The 16,951-nt window shown below is 34.9% G+C and overlaps 1 protein-coding gene across 1 annotated transcript; it reads left to right on the top strand.

Moving 5' to 3' along the window:
* Window positions 1–1,962: 1,962 nt before the first annotated feature.
* Enam (enamelin) lies at window positions 1,963–15,405 on the top strand. Its single transcript, XM_026402562.2, has 8 exons — window positions 1,963–2,016; window positions 3,178–3,246; window positions 3,371–3,415; window positions 4,127–4,168; window positions 6,516–6,773; window positions 7,709–7,771; window positions 9,651–9,701; window positions 12,559–15,405. The coding sequence occupies exons 1-8, from the start codon at window positions 1,963–1,965 to the stop codon at window positions 15,403–15,405; spliced, it is 3,429 nt and encodes a 1,142-aa protein (XP_026258347.2).
* Window positions 15,406–16,951: the final 1,546 nt, after the last annotated feature.

Genomic DNA, 16,951 nt, shown 5'->3' with positions numbered 1-16,951 from the left:
AGTGATTATTCTAGCACAATTTTATTCTTTGTGGTACTAAACTTTGGGAGCAGGACTGCTAAGAAATGCAATGTTATTTGGCCCAAAATAATAGACATGGCACTTCTCATGTCTTGGAAGAATAGCACCATATACAAAAACTGGTTGAACTCACATACACAACATTACCAAGTAGAAACCAGCTTTTGGCATCAAATTCAATTATTCTCAATTTGTAAAATACCAGCATTAAACTAAGCAAGCATCAACATGACAAACATTTTATCTCATGGAACTATAAGAAAACAATAAAGTTCAATAAAGATAGCAAAGTTTGCTTTTGTCAATGGAAAGTATAATTTGACTTATTTAGAAGTGAAATCTTTCTCATGAAAAATCAGAGTGCAGAAAAAAATCCATAACATAACCACTTCAGTGAATTTCTTTGTTCCTCTTTTCATAGGGTTGTACTGTCACGAGTAGCTGAGAGTTCACTTGCCATTTTAACCAGCTTTTAAAAAATTCTAAATCAATGACTGAACTATATTTGACTTTAATAAGAAACTAGGGCCCTGGGGTGCTAGTGCTAGAGGGCTTGCCAAGCACGTATGAGGCACTGAGTTCAATGCCTAGCACCACATAAAAATAAATAATAAATAAAATAAAGGTATTGTGTCCATCTACAACTAAAAACAACATATTTTAAAATGCTTTTTTAAAAAAGAAACTAGGTCCTCATGGTCTTAACATAATACAAATCAAATCAAGTCACTGAGTTATAAATGGATATAACATTGCAGTTCATCCTGATTATATATTAAACATATTAAATTGAATATATATATATATATATATATATATGTTGTTCTGCCTTCTAGTGATTGCCAGTGATTGATGACAATACTAAATAGTTAATATTCACCTTTGTTCCCCAAATATTTGTATAAATGATGTTTCTATACTTCAAAACCAAATTCACAAGGAAAGCATCTTCTAAATCTTACTGCTGTAAGCTCATTTCCCTGAACTGTAATTATATATAATAAGAGACTTGATTTGACAACTCCTGTAATAACATGTGTGATGTGTGTGTGTGTGTGTGTGTGTGTGTGTGTGTGTATTACCTTAAACTCTTGTGATGGCAAAACCTTTTTCCTCAAAGCTGATTGGTTATACATGTCTACATCAGTGCTTAAATGTGATCTTGCTATGCCAAGCTTTCTGTGAAGGAGGAATCTTTTTTTATTTTAAGCCTTTTGGTACTGAACATGATATATTCATGAAGAATTTTTGTTTTATTATTAAAAAATAAATTTGCCTTGCTCCTTGGATCTCCCTGGCTTCAGCAATTTATTTTCATTTCCACTATAGATCATTAGGAATATATTTCAAAGACAGGCAAACAAAGTTCAAGTAAACGCTTAGTTTTTTTATATATTGCAGTTTCCAACCGGCATTGGGTGAGTATTAGATATTGTCAACATAAATTTATAGTGCCAAATAATGAACTGAATTCATAGATGTCAACTGATTTCCTTATTGCATTTATGTTGATTGTACCATCATATTTGTAGACTAATCTTCTGATAAAAAATTTAACTCTTTGGTTTATTTGGTATGTTTATCTATGCATTTTCTTCCTAACTATTTAGAACTCCTTTAATATGGTATCTTTATACATTTCCCCCATAAGAAAGTCAAGCTTTGTCAACAATGTACTACAAGTAATCTCAAAAATACAATGCCTATGTCATTTTCTCTTTCATTGAGCTCTCATCTTAATCTTAAAACAACAGACGATTAAGCCTGATTTTGAGGATCCTCTAATAAGGGTGTGATTGGATAAAATGGTTAACATGACATGTGCTTCCTTAGAGGTGAAGCTTTGCTATTGTTTGTTTCTTTGTTCCGCTTGTATATTTGAGTTTCTTTTCATACTTTATCTTTAATTTTTCCAAAAGCTTATGAAAATTTTGGTGAAAAATGTTGCTGCTTCAGTGCAGGAATGGAGCCTCTTTTCCTAAGTTATATAACTTGGTGAGTATTTTCACTTATTTTTCCTAATATCTATCTTATGAAACTAGACATTACCAGAAGTATATTTGAGAGCACAAAACACTATTTAAGTACATCAGAAAAACCAAAGCATATTGTGTTCACAGACAAAATGGAAGAACTTACACAGTCATTGTACTTCATAGAAATAAACCACTATCATTTTCAATTCAAAAAATATCATAGACTTACATCCAATTATGCACTTTTAGAGGTAATGTGGATATTAAGAATCATCTAACATAATACATCAACTTTACAAAAGAGAAAGTAAGTGGCATTTTATATAAGTAAAATAAAATTCCATATCTTCCTTCATGAGTGTGCAGAACTAGCAAAAATCGTTGTGACAGCTACTACAGAGATGAAATGTATGATTGAGAGAAATTAAACAAAGGCTCCCCATATCTTGATTTATTATCTTAGAAACATTTAGAAAGCATCCACTTGTTGAAACCTATACTAAACACAAGTCACAACTGTTACTTATCTAACAAAGAGATAAGCTTGCATGTCTGCCTATTTCTTCCTATTTTCCTGACCAGCCCTTGAGCAGAAATGATTTATTATAATAAATAATAAATTACTTATTATTTATTATTTTAAAAATAATAAAATGAATAATAGAGGAAAGAAGAAAAATAGGATTTTGGAATATTCCAGTTTCATTCGAATATTAATGAGCTTCTATATAATGGAATGTTGTTTATAACATCTTAATAATACAAAGTCCTAATGGATATTCATTGAAATTGAAATTATTTCTTAAAGTGAATGTAGTTGGATATTATTATGCCTTTTTAATCCAATTTAGAACTAGAAATTCAAAATTATAAATATTCCTATTTTTAGGTTACTTCTTAATTTCTAATTTCCATATTTTAATGTTATGAACCATCTTCCAAAGCATCATTATTCTTTTTCTCACTCTTTCTCTCTCCTATCTTTCCTTTCTAATCTGATACTTTGGACAACTTGGAACAGTACTAGGTAATACTGATTTCTTAACATAAGAAAGAGCAGAGACACCTTGTATTTCTGTACTTTGCTTGACAGATAAGTTGATTGGCAGTTAAATAACTGCAGAGTGCCCTAAGCACAATATTTCACAGTACAAAAATAATATTCAGTTTTGTATTCTAGGTATCAAGTGGAAAAATGAAGATTCTCCTGGTCTTTCTAGGTCTTCTTGGTAATTCTGCTGCTATGCCAGTGAGTATTTTTTTTAAATATTAGGCCTTTTCTTTGTGTTCTATTGTTACATAGCTTGGGAATAGTTGTTGGGCTTATTTCAACTAAGGTTCTGCATTTGTCACTGATATTCTCTCAGTTCCAGATGCATATGCCCCGAATGCCTGGATTTAGCAGTAAAAGTGAAGAGGTATGTATGCTCAGTATGAGGGGAAAAGTTTCCCAGGGCCTTATCCTCTTAAGTTCAAAAAAATTAGAGTACTAGCAAAATTTCTCATGAATTTTGAAATTCTTATTAAAATTTCTAATGAAAAAGGTAAAGGGAGGAAGCATTGCAAGTATTAAACTCTCAAATCAAGGCTAATTCCCTCCAGCATGATCCTATCTGGTTGCTTCAATATTTTTTTTTTAAGTTAAAGATGGATTTATGTTAAAATTTGGTTTTTCTGATTTATGTTAAAATCAGCTTTTTGGATAATTTTGTTAGCTAGAAAAAGTAGTCACTTGTACCAAAGGTTGTTAGACAGTAGATGCTTAAGCATATAAATATCTTTTATATACTCATACAGGGATCACTAACCAAATTCAATGCACATCAGAAAGAAGAATCATCAGAGAATTATCTTGTTCTCAAATTCTGAACTTCAAATGAAGAGAACAGAACATTTTAAAACAACAAAGTAGACCAGATGTTTATATCTATCATTCTATATTGATTCTTCTGAAAATTCTAACGTAAAATGCCCTAAAAGTTTTTATATATGCTTATTTTAAATCTGTGTGTAACTAATAAAAGACATTATAATTACTGTTCCTTAAAAATCAGAAATTCAACTTGCTTATCAATTGTGAATTAACTAAATAAAACCTTTTCCACATTAATGGATCCTTTTCATTGCAGATGATGCGTTTTGGTCCATTCAACTTTATGAATGCCCCACATGTAAGTTCTTCTTTATAGCATTTCTGAGGATTTCTTGTTTAAATCCAATAACTACATTATAAGGTTTTACTTAGCTAATAGAGACATTAATAGCTACATACATTTTAATTACCATATAATTGCTATAAAAGTTTCAAAGGGGAAAGTCATTTCATTTGTCCCTCCTTGGTAAATTTTCCTCCTTTTCATTACTATTATTCTCCCATAAATAAAAATCATCCAGTAATTACAAGGGTTCTTCATATAAAAAATTGGTTCTAGGAAAATATCACAGATAACATATTCACAATAACAATAAGAATAGCATAATAAAAATAACATAATAAATATTTGGGGTAGTAAATTTTATTTGTATTGTCTTGACAGATAACACTAAAATTGTGAAAGAGGTTTTTTTTTATTTTATTGAAATAAACGTGGATTATTCTTATCACTGTGCTAATTCTTAGAAAAAAGTAGTACATGAATCAAGTGTCAGTTGTATATTTTAGTGTAATTTTCTAACAAACTTGCAAAACAACCCAACATGTCACTTTTGACTTTTGTGGCATGATGATGATGGCCATTGATGGCAGGGGGGGGCATGAACTTATCCAGTCATTCTCTCTTGAAGACCTTTGCCTAAAATCATCATCATTTTCAATATTCTCTCCCTCAATTTCTCTTTGGTCCAACTTTTTCACATCCTCATTCTTGGTTTTAGTGCCTTCCATCAATAACATTTGTTTGATTGTATCATATGCATTGTCATATGTAATCATCCAGCAGATAGTAAGAGACTAATTAATGAAGACTGGAGATAGAGACTGGCATTAAATCAGGGAGGAAATCATGGGGATTGATATTGCAAGACTAACATCAATTCATGAATAATCATTTTCAGATTATAATGACTTTTGCTTTCCTGTTCAACCCTGTAACTGGGGAAATTCTGAAAAAAGCAGCATTAAAGAGGTTCCGTCTGTAATCAAGAAATATATGCACCATATAAGGGTGTTTACACAGAATTTTAATTATTTCTGTTTGGGAGTTCTTGTTCTTGTTGTTGTTTTGTCCTTTTTGCTTGTGTTTCTACTTTGCATTATAGTCACACTTACTTTATTTTCTTTTTCCTTTTTGTTCTTTTTATCCTGCCTTATTACAAGTCACACTGGGTTTGAGTTTGACATCAAACTCCCTGGAACCTAACTTGTACACTTCTTTTTTGTTGTGGTTGTTGTTCTAATTAGTTATACATGACAGCAAAATGCATTTCAATTCACTGTACACAAATGGAGCACAACTTTTCATTTCTCTGGTTGTACACGATGTAGATATACACTCTACATGTGCAGTCATATATGTACCTAGGGTTATAACATTCGTCTCATTCCACCAACTTTCCTGCCCCCATGCCTGCTATCCTTCCCTCCCTCCCCTTTGCCCAAAGTTCCTCCATTCTCCCCCATGCCCACCCCTCAACCCCCATTATGGATCAGCATCCACTTATCAGAGAGAACATTCGGCCTTTAGTTTGGGGGATTGGCTTACTTTGCTTAGCATGATAATCTTCAACTCCATCTATTTACCACAATTTTATTCTCTTTTAATGCTAACTAATATTCCATTGTGTATATGTATCACAATTTCTTCATCTGTTCATCTGTTTAAGGGCACCTAGGTTGGTTCCACAGTTTAGCTACTGTGAATTGAGCTGCTATGAACATTGATATGGCTGTGTCACTATAAAGTATGCTGATTTTAAGTCCTTTGAGTATAGACCAAGGAATGGAATAGTTGGGTCAAATGGTAGTTCCATTCCAAGTTTTCTAAGGAATATCCATATTGCTTTCCATAGTGGTTGGAAGAATTTGCAGTGCCACCAATGATACATGTGTGTACCTTTTTCTTCACATCCTCGCCAACACTTATTATTGCTTGTATTCTTGATAACTGCCATTCTGACTGGAGTGAGATGAAATCTTAAGAGTAGTTTTGATTTGCATTTCTCTCATTACTAGAGAAGTTAAACATTTTTTCATATATTTGTTGATCCATTGTATATTTTCTTCTGAGAACTGTCTCTAACTTTACACTGCTTACCTGAGTCAGGATTTCAGAGTTAGAAAATTATCAAATTCTGAAATAAACTTCTCATTGAATTCTGAGCTTTGGTTAGTTTGATTTTATAGATAAGTTCATTTATGTAAAAAAGTTCCTGCTAAAGAGTCTGAAGCTTCCATTGTGGAGCCAAGTTCCATAGAATTTTTAAGCTCCTAGGATGGGTTTTGGAGACTAATATTAGAGGGTAGGGACAGTCTAAATATCAACCCTAATGTGGTTTCACTGTTTTTTGTTACTCTTTCAGATGGCACATATGGGCCTTTATGGAAATGGTTTTCAAATCCCTCAGCCATTTCCACAGTACCAGATGCCCATGTGGCCTCAGCCACAACCCAATGCATGGCAGAATCCCCCAGAACCCCAACACCAGACCAAGACTGATCAAACCCAAGAGACACAGAAACCCAACCAAACCCAGCCAAAAAATCCACCACAAAAACAGCCTTTAAAGCAGCCACCACAAGCCACAACTCAGGGCAAAGAAGAAACCCAACCTCCTCAGGTAAGGCTCACCCATAAAAAAAATCCCAAATCAAAGTCAGTAAAAGCCATAAAATGTATTTGGAGGTCCATATCATCCCTGAATACACACTTCCTCTAAAACTTAATACAGGTTCTGTTATATGTAATATGATATTGGGTTCTGACATTTATCCAAAACTGTCTGAAGAGTCAACTCCAACCTTGTTTGGTTCAAAATTATTCAAATAAATTGACTTAAAGAAGATCCTTTTAAAACACAGAGTCAATATGGTATAACAAAAATGGCTGCGAGAGTAAGAGTCAAGAAACAAAGGTTTAAGTTCTACCCCCAAGTTTTATTGGTTTATGATCATGAGAAAGTCACTTCACCTTTATAGACAACTGTTTCCCCATGAATAAACTATATGGTCTCTAAGTCCTTTCTAGATCCACACTTAGATGACCTAAAATACTGCTCTAAAATAAATACTACTTCTAGTATTTCAGATGACATAAATGCAGTCCTGAAATAAGACAAGAAGATGTGCAAATGTTTTCTCAAAATCTCAATCAATGGTTTTGGGTCATTTATTATCACAATTATAATACAGGAAATACAAAATTGAATAAAAAGAAATAAAAAGACACCACTGGATTTGAATCCTGGTTTCAATCATTCCCCTGCCATGAGAATCTGGGCAAGTAACTTACCTTCTATGAGTCTCGGATTCTTAAATAAAATGGAAATAATGAAGTACCTATCTTCCATGGTTATCTGAGCATTATATGAGTTTAACAATATATAATGTTAAGCACAGTACTTGAAACACAAAGGTTCAATATAGTAATTATTATTATCTCTGCCCTAAAATAAACATAGTTTAATGCAAAAGGAAATAAAAGTCCCCCAAGATTCAAATAATAATATTCATTTTTCTCACTTCCACATAACTCTGATTCTTTCTTTCTCTCAAGGCATTCCCACCATTTGGCAATGGACTATTTCCCTATGGCCAACCACCCTGGCCAATTCCACAGGTAAAAATGTTTTATCTTGACACTAGAAACAAAAAATAATATTAGCAAGTTATATCTTAAATTAATACAAGTTCAGATGCTGTAATAGAATGCCACATTCTAATCAATAGAATATGAAACAAAAATTATCACATCTGTAACCATGCAGGAAAATGATAATTTTTGAATGAATTTTTTTGTTCAGACTAATTAATGGCATGAACACTGCCTAAATCACCAAACAGCTATAACCCCACTTCCCTATGAGATTACAAAACACAATGAATGTCTTCATTTAATGTAATGGGGAAATTGACTGTAAACAGAGTTTGAAAAACATAGGGTAAGCTATGATTAAGCTAAGATCTTGGGGGTGGGTTGTAGCTCAGTGGTAGAGTATTTGCCTAGTGTGTGTGAGGCACTGTGCTCAATCCTCAACACCACATAAAAATAAATAAATAAAATAAAGGTATTGTGTCCATCTACAACTAAAACTACAAGATCTTTTCATCATACCTTAGTGTTTCTAGTCACAGATACATCATAACACAGAACCTTCCAGAATGATATTTATAAAGAACACTCAAAGAATTATTAAAGATTTAAAATTATTAAATATTGAAATTATGCCATAGGCATTAAAAATATTGGTGGCAAAATAAACTATTTGAATTAAGTTAATAGTAAAGACTACTTGTCTTAAAAAAAAAAAAAAAAAACCTAAAACAACATCAAGAAATACTTGGTGATGTACATTCAGCTATACCATGGATTTTTTGTTGTTGTTCACAACTCTAATGGAAAGAGCTTATCAACAAGAACAATTCATTTCAAGGAGTATGAGTTCCTTTCTTTTGTTGTTTTGTTCTACTTTTTGTTTTGTTTTTGATTTTTGCAGTACTAAGATTGAACCCAAAGGTTCTCTATCACTAAGCTACATCCCCAACCTTTTTTATTTTTTATTTTGAGACAGGAACACCCTAAATTGTCCAGGCTGGTCTTCAATTTGGGATCCTCCTGCCTCAACCTCCTGAGTTGCTAGGATTACAGACATGCCACCACACCCAACTGAGTTCCTTTCCCCCACCCCCTTAAAAAAGCAACTTCCTTTTACTGGCCATAATAAACTAAAAAAAATTAAAGCAATTCAAGGTAAATATTTTTAAAATAGCATGATTCTCATGCCAAAGTAACTATTAATCTCCTTTACATAGAACTTCTTGAAAATCTATCCCCCTACATGGCATGTGCCTGTAGTCCCAGCTACTTGGGAGATTAAGGCAGGAGAATTACAACTTCAAGGCCAGCCTGAGTAATTTAATAAGACCCTGTCTGGAAAAAAAAAAAGAAAGAAAGAAAGTCTATAGGAACCAAGCTACTTTTCTAAACCCTCCCACTTTGCAAATCACTGAGCAGAAATTCATCCTCCAAATTTGATTAGGAAAATTGACCCTAAATATGATGCACACATTCTAAAAATAACATTATTCAATCTCTATTACTAGATGTTCAAATATGAATGTTTAATATCACTCAAATTTCAATTTCAATACCTTTATTTTTTCCACCCTCCCTCTCTCTCTATCTCTCTCCCTCCCTCCCCTCCACAGTCTCCCTCCCCCATGTGTGGAGTGGTGTGTGGCAAGGTGTGATGAGGGGGTGGAGGTTAGGAATGCTGGAAGTAGTTGGGTGGAGTGATGGCTAACATATGTGGCTATACAAGGTATTTTGAGTAGGATAACTCTTTATAGTTAGTGAGATCTAATGACTCAGAAGCTAAAAGTTCATATTACGAACATCCAATACTGACTTGAGCTAATTTAACGTACCTTCAGTCCTATAAACAAATGGCAGCATAAGGGGGTTTTCTCTTGTATTCCCTATGTTTTTCACCTTTCAGAGGGTACCGCCACCACGTTATGGACGTCTACCACTCAGCAATGAAGAAGGAGTAAGTTACATTCTCTATTAGAAATTACAGTCTATTAGGTACTATTTTTTAAAATATTTTTTAGTTGTAGATGGACACAATACCTTTATTTTATTTTTATGTGGTGCTGAGGATTGAACCCAGTGCCTCATACATGTGAGGCAAATGCTCCACCACTGAGCCACAACAGCAGCCCCAGCCATAACCACAGCCCTAAGGTAATATTTTTTAATCTGCATCTAGTAAGAAAGCTCAAATCCAACATATGAACTTTCTATAGCTCACGTTCCCAAAACTTAAAAAAAAAAAAAGTGAAACAAATCAAGTCAGTAGCCTAAGTAAAATGTGACACATCATTTCTCTTCTACATGCATTGAAAGATCTCCCTCACACACTTGCTAAGAAAGCTAATAAGCTCAGACAGTAATAAACAGAGAAGGAAGTTAAGAGCATCATACAATGTTATTTTCAGAAAGGAATTTAATGATCATTTAGATCCCTCATTGTATAAATAAACTGAAGTCCAGACAAGATAAATCACGATTTAGTTTTGTCTACTTACTTAGTGGATGAACTGGACCCAGAATCTAAGTCTTTTGATATCCAGTCCAATCTTTTTTTACTACCTCACACTCTGTCACAGGGTAATATACTCTTAAAATATTCCAGCACCATGTCATCAAAAATGTCATTTTAGCAGTTATGGCATAAGACCCCACCCCTAGAGCTTATTTCCTCTTTTTCCCTAAATGTATGATATGTGCTTAGTGAAATGCAGAACAGTTTGGTGAGGAGAGAGAAAAAGTGTCCTTAAACCAGTTGAGAGTGAAGATTACTAAGTCAATGATGAATATATTTAAATATTAGGGCAATGGTTGTAGCTCAGTGGAAGAGTACTTGTCTAGCATGTGTGAGACACTAGGTTTGATTCTCAGCACCTCTTATAAATAAATAAAGCTATATCCCCAACTAAAATTTTTTTAAAAAATAAAGTACTTTAAATATTGTAAAAACCCAAAAGAAAAATGATGCATATAATTACATGCAATCTAACCTAAAAATTGGTACTTCAGATTTTCACAAATATAACATGAGAAAATGAAACAGAATAATCCAGGCAATTAGTATAGACATTAAGTCCATATTCTACCAGTTGGGGCCACTGCCACCATCGCCAGAATGATGGGGATTTCTTATCATTCATCTTTCTCATCATCTGTATACACAAATGGGGATAAAAATACTTTTTCTTGGAATTGAATTTGTTTTAAAACAAAAACTAAGTTACCTAAATGCTTCACAAATGTCTAGAAATTTACAGAGTTTATGATGATTAAATCATTAAATGACCGTTTATTACACACTTCCTACTGTGATAGATACTGGAAAACTAAGATGAGAAACATGTTTCATTCAAAAATTTCACATGGGAAAATCAAGCGGGAGAACCCAGGAATATAAGCAACTGAAATTCAGTGGGATGATTATTATGACAAAAATTGGTATTGCTGTGGACACCTGGCAGTAGAGCCTAATTCTGCCCATGGAAGTCAGTACAGACAGTCAAGTTGAGTCCTGAAGGATGAGTCAAGTTTGCCAGAAAGGATAAACGTGTAGGTGGGAGAAGGTTGGATATAAAGAAGCCATGTGCAAAGGCATGAAACATTTACGTTCATAAAGAGAACTGAGTTTCCAGAAAACTAATAGTAACAGTGATTTACAATTGCATTAAGTACAAGGAGGAGGAAATGAAGCTGAATGTAATACTTATAGCTCAGACAATCATTAAAAGTTATTGTTATTATTATTATTATCATCATCATCATCATCATCATCTTATGTATAACACTTATTATCAATTCCCAAGTTCCAGGCACAGAACTTTATACATGTTGCCTCGTTTGACCCTCATAACAAGCTATAAAGTTGATATTATTTTATTATTATCTCCACATTACAAATGAATAAACTGAGGTAAGTCAAGAGTCACAGTACTAACACTTGTAGAATACAGATGTTAACCCACATCTGTCTAGAGCCCCATTTTTTAGCACTAAGCTGTACTGCTTTCTATTTTATGCTAAAGGGTTTATATTTTATCCTGTAAGGTGTAAGGAACTTTAAATACATTTATATTAAAAGAGGAAAGTGGAAGGATTTCCACATGCCCATCCCTAGCCTTCACTACTCTGATAGCAATTAAGAGGCAAGATTAGAGGAAAGTAAGATTACATATAGAGCAGGCATTAAGAAAATCATTAAAACAGTTCAGTAGTACTGGGGATAAAGATGAGACAATATGAAAGTTTAGATTTTCTAGGACTTGGTAATTAATTGGGGAAATAAGGGTTAGAGCAGAAATCTGGGAACTGGGTTGATTGTACTTCTTAAATATAGAATGTTGAAGGAGGTTTTAGAGGAGATGATCCCAGTTCTAGGTATATTCAATTAAAAGTACTCACAAAATCTTTAGTGAAGCAGCCTCGCTGTCTTACCCTCAAGAGAAAGTGTTGTAGGCCTTTGGGGGTTATCAGTATGGATTCCTACTGGAAGTATTAGCATGCACTCTGCTCCAGGTATGTGTGTAAAACAAGAACAGCAGAGTAAGGAGGATAAAGTATAGAACAACAACAAAAAAATTTTTTTAACCCTCAGATTTAAAATCTAGGCCTAATGGTCAGAAAGAATACCAGAAGAGAAAACCAAAAATGAGCAGACAGGGTCATGGAAAAAGAATAATCAAATTTCAAGAAATAAAACACAGCCAATTAAGTTGAGAATGTGGCTGATAAGATTTCCGTATTACACTATAAATTTCCAAGCAACACCAAAGTAGGAAACAAAGAATAATTATTGATTTCCATTTCCTTTCCTACAGAATCCTTATTTTGGATATTTTGGATATCATGGCTTTGGAGGTCACCCCCCTTATTATTCAGAAGAGATGTTTGATGATATTGAAAAACCCAAAGAAAAAGATCCTCCTAAAGCTGAGAGTCCACCCGCAGAACCCTCAGCTAATTCAACAGTTACTGAGACTAATTCTACCCAGCCAAATCCTGGAAGAAGTCAAGGTGGAAATGACACCTACTCAATAGGAAATAATGCCCCAGTACCCAACACTGGGAGCAACCCTACAGCTCAAAATGGTGTCTTCCCACCCCCTTCAGTTAATGTTTCAGGCCAGGGAGGGCCCAGAAGTCAAATCCCATGGAGACCAAGTCAGCCAAATATTCATGAAATTTACCCAAATCCTAACATCCGAAATCCTCCTACTGGAAGACAATGGCATCCCACTGGTACTGCCATGGGACACAGACAGTATGGGCCTTTATACCGAAATCAACAAGTTCAACGGGGTCCTCGGTGGAATTCCTTAGCTTGGGAAGGCAAACAAGCAACTCGGCCAGGAAATCCAACTTATCGTAAAGCTTATCCTCCCACTTCAAGAGTCAATTACCCCAATTATGCAGGAAATCCAGCAAATTTCAGAAGAAAGCCTCAGACACCAAATAAACACCTTATGGGAACCAATGTCATACCCTTGGGCCCCAAACAGGCTACTGTTGGCCGCAATGAAAAAATTCAAAATCCACAAGAAAAATCATTAGGCCAAAAAGATAGAATAATCAGTCCTACAAAGGATACAGCTGGTGTTTGGAAAACCTCTCAACATTATGGAGTTAATAAACCAAATTATAAATCACTTCGCCCCGAGGACAATATGCTAGGTCCAAATTTTAATTCTATTAATCAACGTGAAAATTCTTATTTTCCAAGAGGAGATTCCAGAAAAGCACCAAGTTCTGATGTACAAACCCAAAGTCAGAATTTGCCCAAAGGTATTGCTTTAGAACCAAGAAGAATCCCATATGAATCAGAAACTAATCAGCCTGAATTAAAGCACAGTACACAACAGCCTGTATACCCTGAGGAAATTCCCTCTACTACAAGAGAACATTTTCCTACTGGAAGAAATACTTGGAGCAACAAAGAAATTCCTCCATACTTTAAGGAAGATCCTGGGAGGCAAGAAGAACATTTGCCACAGCCATCCCAAGGCTCTAGAGGAAGTATTTTCTACCATGAATATAACCCCTATTATCCCAGGGAAAATTTACCATACATTAGAAGCAATATCTGGGATGAGAGAATTGATTCTCCCAATACTATAAGGCAACCAGAAAATCCACGGTACTCTATGAATACTCTAGTGCAGAAAGAGACAGTCCATTACAATGCAGAGGACCCAATAGATCCAACTGGAGATGAATCTTTTCCAGCACGAAGTAAATGGGGTGAGGAAGAGTTGAGCTTTAAAGGAAGTCCAACAGTGAGGCTCTATGAAGGCGAGCAATATGCTTCAAATCAACCAAAGCAGTATCCTCCCTCTTCCTTAGATAATCCATCAAAACCCAAGGAAGACTTTCCTTATAGTGAATTTTATCCCTGGAGCCCAGAAGAGACTTTTCCATCATATAATCCAGGTCCCACTATATCACCACCTGTGGAGAACAGGGGCTATTATGGTAATAATGCTATTGGAGAAGAAGAAAGCACTTTCTTTCCTTCATGGAACTCCTGGGACCACAGGATTCAACCCCAAGGACAGAAAGAAAGAGAGTCATATTTCAACAGAAATTTCTGGGATCAGGCAACAAATTCACAGAAAGCTAGTCTACCAGACCAAAAAGAGAACAATCCCTATTCCAGTAATACCCCAGCCGGGCTTCAGAAAAATCCAACATGGCAGGAAGGTCAGAATTTGAACTATGACATGCAAATTACTAGTTTAAATTCACCAGAGAGACAACATTTGGCTTTCCCAGACTTCATTCCTCAAAGCTACCCATCAGGACAAAAAGAAGCACATTTATTTCACCACAGCCCAAGAGGTTCTTGCTGTGTTAGTGGCTCCACGGGACACAAGGACAATCCACTGGCTCTTCAAGATTACACTTCATCCTACAATCTTGCACCAGGGGAGAACCAAGCCACCAACCCTATGTACACAGAAAGTAGTCTTACCAAGCATACAAGACCTATTGTCTCCCCAACAAACATTCTCCCTGGTCAAAGAAACAGCTCAGAGAAGAAACTGCCTGGGGAAAGCCAAAACACAAGTCCTTTTAGAGAGGATGTGTCCACTCTGAGAAGGAATACACCATGTTCTGTAAAGAATCAACTGGACCAAACAGGAATGATGTCCTCTTCTGAGACCAGCTCTCCTCAATCAAAAAATATACCGTGTCTCAAGAATGATCTTGGAGGAGATAGGAACAATATTCTAGAACAAATTTTTGAAGGAAACCAGCTCAATGAAAGATCTGTTGCCCTTACTCCTGAGCAACTTGTTATTGGTACCATTGATGAAGGCTCCAAGCCTGAAGGCATTCAAAATGAAGTCCAAGAAAATGAGGGTGAGAGACAGCAACAAAGACCACCTAGCATCCTGCACGTACCATGCTTTGGCTCCAAATTAGCAAAGCTTCACTCTTCCAGCACTGGAACTCCATCTAGCAATGGAAGGCAAGGCCAATTTGATGGGGATCTAACTATACCTACTGAAAATCCTAATACATTGCTTGGGTTAGCTACTGAGGAACCATTTAAGAATATAAATGTAGACCAACTTAATGCAGATGAACACATTCCATTTGAATCCTTTCAAAGAGGGACCAATCCACAGGACCATATACAAGACTGCTTATTACTTCAGGTCTAGGAATTATTTTAATCAAATGTTCTTGGGGAAGGAAAATAACTAATATTCTATACCAATGGTTCACAAACTTCCTCCCCACCCAAGACTTAATTATATGACCCTCCTGGTGATCCTTAAGTTTCTCCCATCAGTAGGAATAGTGGCTCAGGTGAAGTTAATGAGATTGAGCCTCTGGGGATAGTTGGATCCAGCACTTTCACATATTAAGTGCAGACATAAGAAACAGCATGAAGGTCATGACCACCCCTGCCCTGAAACTTGGAAACCACTTCTCTAGATTTGTTCCTTTTTTTTTTTTTTTTGATGTTTCTTTTTTCTCCTTACTTACAAAATTGTCTGGTTTTGCATGTCTGAAAGGCAGATGAACTTTTCATTTTATATATGGAGATCTAAATATCAGTTTAGTTGTGATGCACTCTATATTTCTTTTGTGTGTGTTGGTTTTTGTCGAATTTTTTCCTAGTTAATATTCTTGGCATTTTTTAAATTCCAATGCCTCTCTCTTTACCTTTATCATTTACTTTCTTACCTTTATTCTTTTCTTTCTCCCTCAACCATTCTATATTTACCTTTCTAATTTTTCTTCTCCATCTTTTTCTCTATCACTTCTAACATCCTAAGAAGGCTATCTTTAACCATTATTAGCTTCTTCTTTATGTTCACCTCCTCCATTATATGTTCCTTTCTCTTCACTTTCCTGTCTCCCAATGTATCACTTGCCAATTAATCACTGTTCTCTGACTCCTTTCTTCCCCTCAATTTCTCTTTTTCCTGCTATGCCATTTTCGTATCTTAAGACTGAATGTCACTTCCCCACTTTTTGTATCTAAATTCTACTCTAATTTTTTCTTGGCTAAGCCAAACTGTCAGTGTAGGATATATTTAGGAAATCACAGACACTGATACCTACTTATGTTTTTAACTTTTTATGATCTCTATCAGGTAGACAGTTCAGTTAGAGAAATATATTCCAGGAGAAGGGAAGACAGGTTAGTTACCAGAACTAGCAGCCTAGGGGAAAGGGTTAGAAAAGTAGAGAATGAAGAATGAAAAAATTGTCACTCTGGGACTATGCAGGTTTGCCACATGCCTATCACCAATTTGGAATCTGCAAGATCTATATAGGATATTTCAGAAACACTATCTTATGCAGATAAGACACTAAATGTTTAGTTTTCTTTACTAGTGCAGTATAAGTGGTTATACCAGCATATACTACCACTAACATGCTTATTCTCCATGTCCTTGTAGAATTATTCACAGGCACAGTTTCTTGGTGTTTTGATTAAATAGTGTAAATTATTTTGTAAAGTAGTTATTTCTATATTGCCTTGCTTAGAATACATCTGAGTTTTTAAATTATTATTATAATATATTTGAATTTTACTAAAGGCATTTTGGCCTATTATCTGGATGGTGCTTGTGTGGAGGAATAAAATTCTCAAAATTACCTAGAAAATTAACTTCTAACCCTAAGGAGTTTCTTGGGAAAAAAATTCCCAGAATATATTTCATAAGATCTCAGAAAATTAGGGAAAAACAATGT

Source organism: Urocitellus parryii, chromosome 10 (genome assembly GCF_045843805.1).
Source record: "Urocitellus parryii isolate mUroPar1 chromosome 10, mUroPar1.hap1, whole genome shotgun sequence".
NCBI lineage: Eukaryota > Metazoa > Chordata > Mammalia > Rodentia > Sciuridae > Urocitellus > Urocitellus parryii.
The sequence above is the reverse complement of the archived record's forward strand: the minus strand, read 5'-3'. Positions and strand labels throughout refer to the sequence as shown.

Excerpts from the sequence above, each read along its gene's own strand:
- Enam (XM_026402562.2), top strand. The coding sequence starts at position 1,963 with ATGTTGCTGCTTCAGTGCAGGAATGGAGCCTCTTTTCCTAAGTTATAT. Across the intron at positions 2,017-3,177 it reads TTCCTAAGTTATATAACTTG|GTATCAAGTGGAAAAATGAA; the intron begins GTGAGTATTTTC and ends TTTGTATTCTAG. Across the intron at positions 9,702-12,558 it reads CACTCAGCAATGAAGAAGGA|AATCCTTATTTTGGATATTT; the intron begins GTAAGTTACATT and ends CCTTTCCTACAG.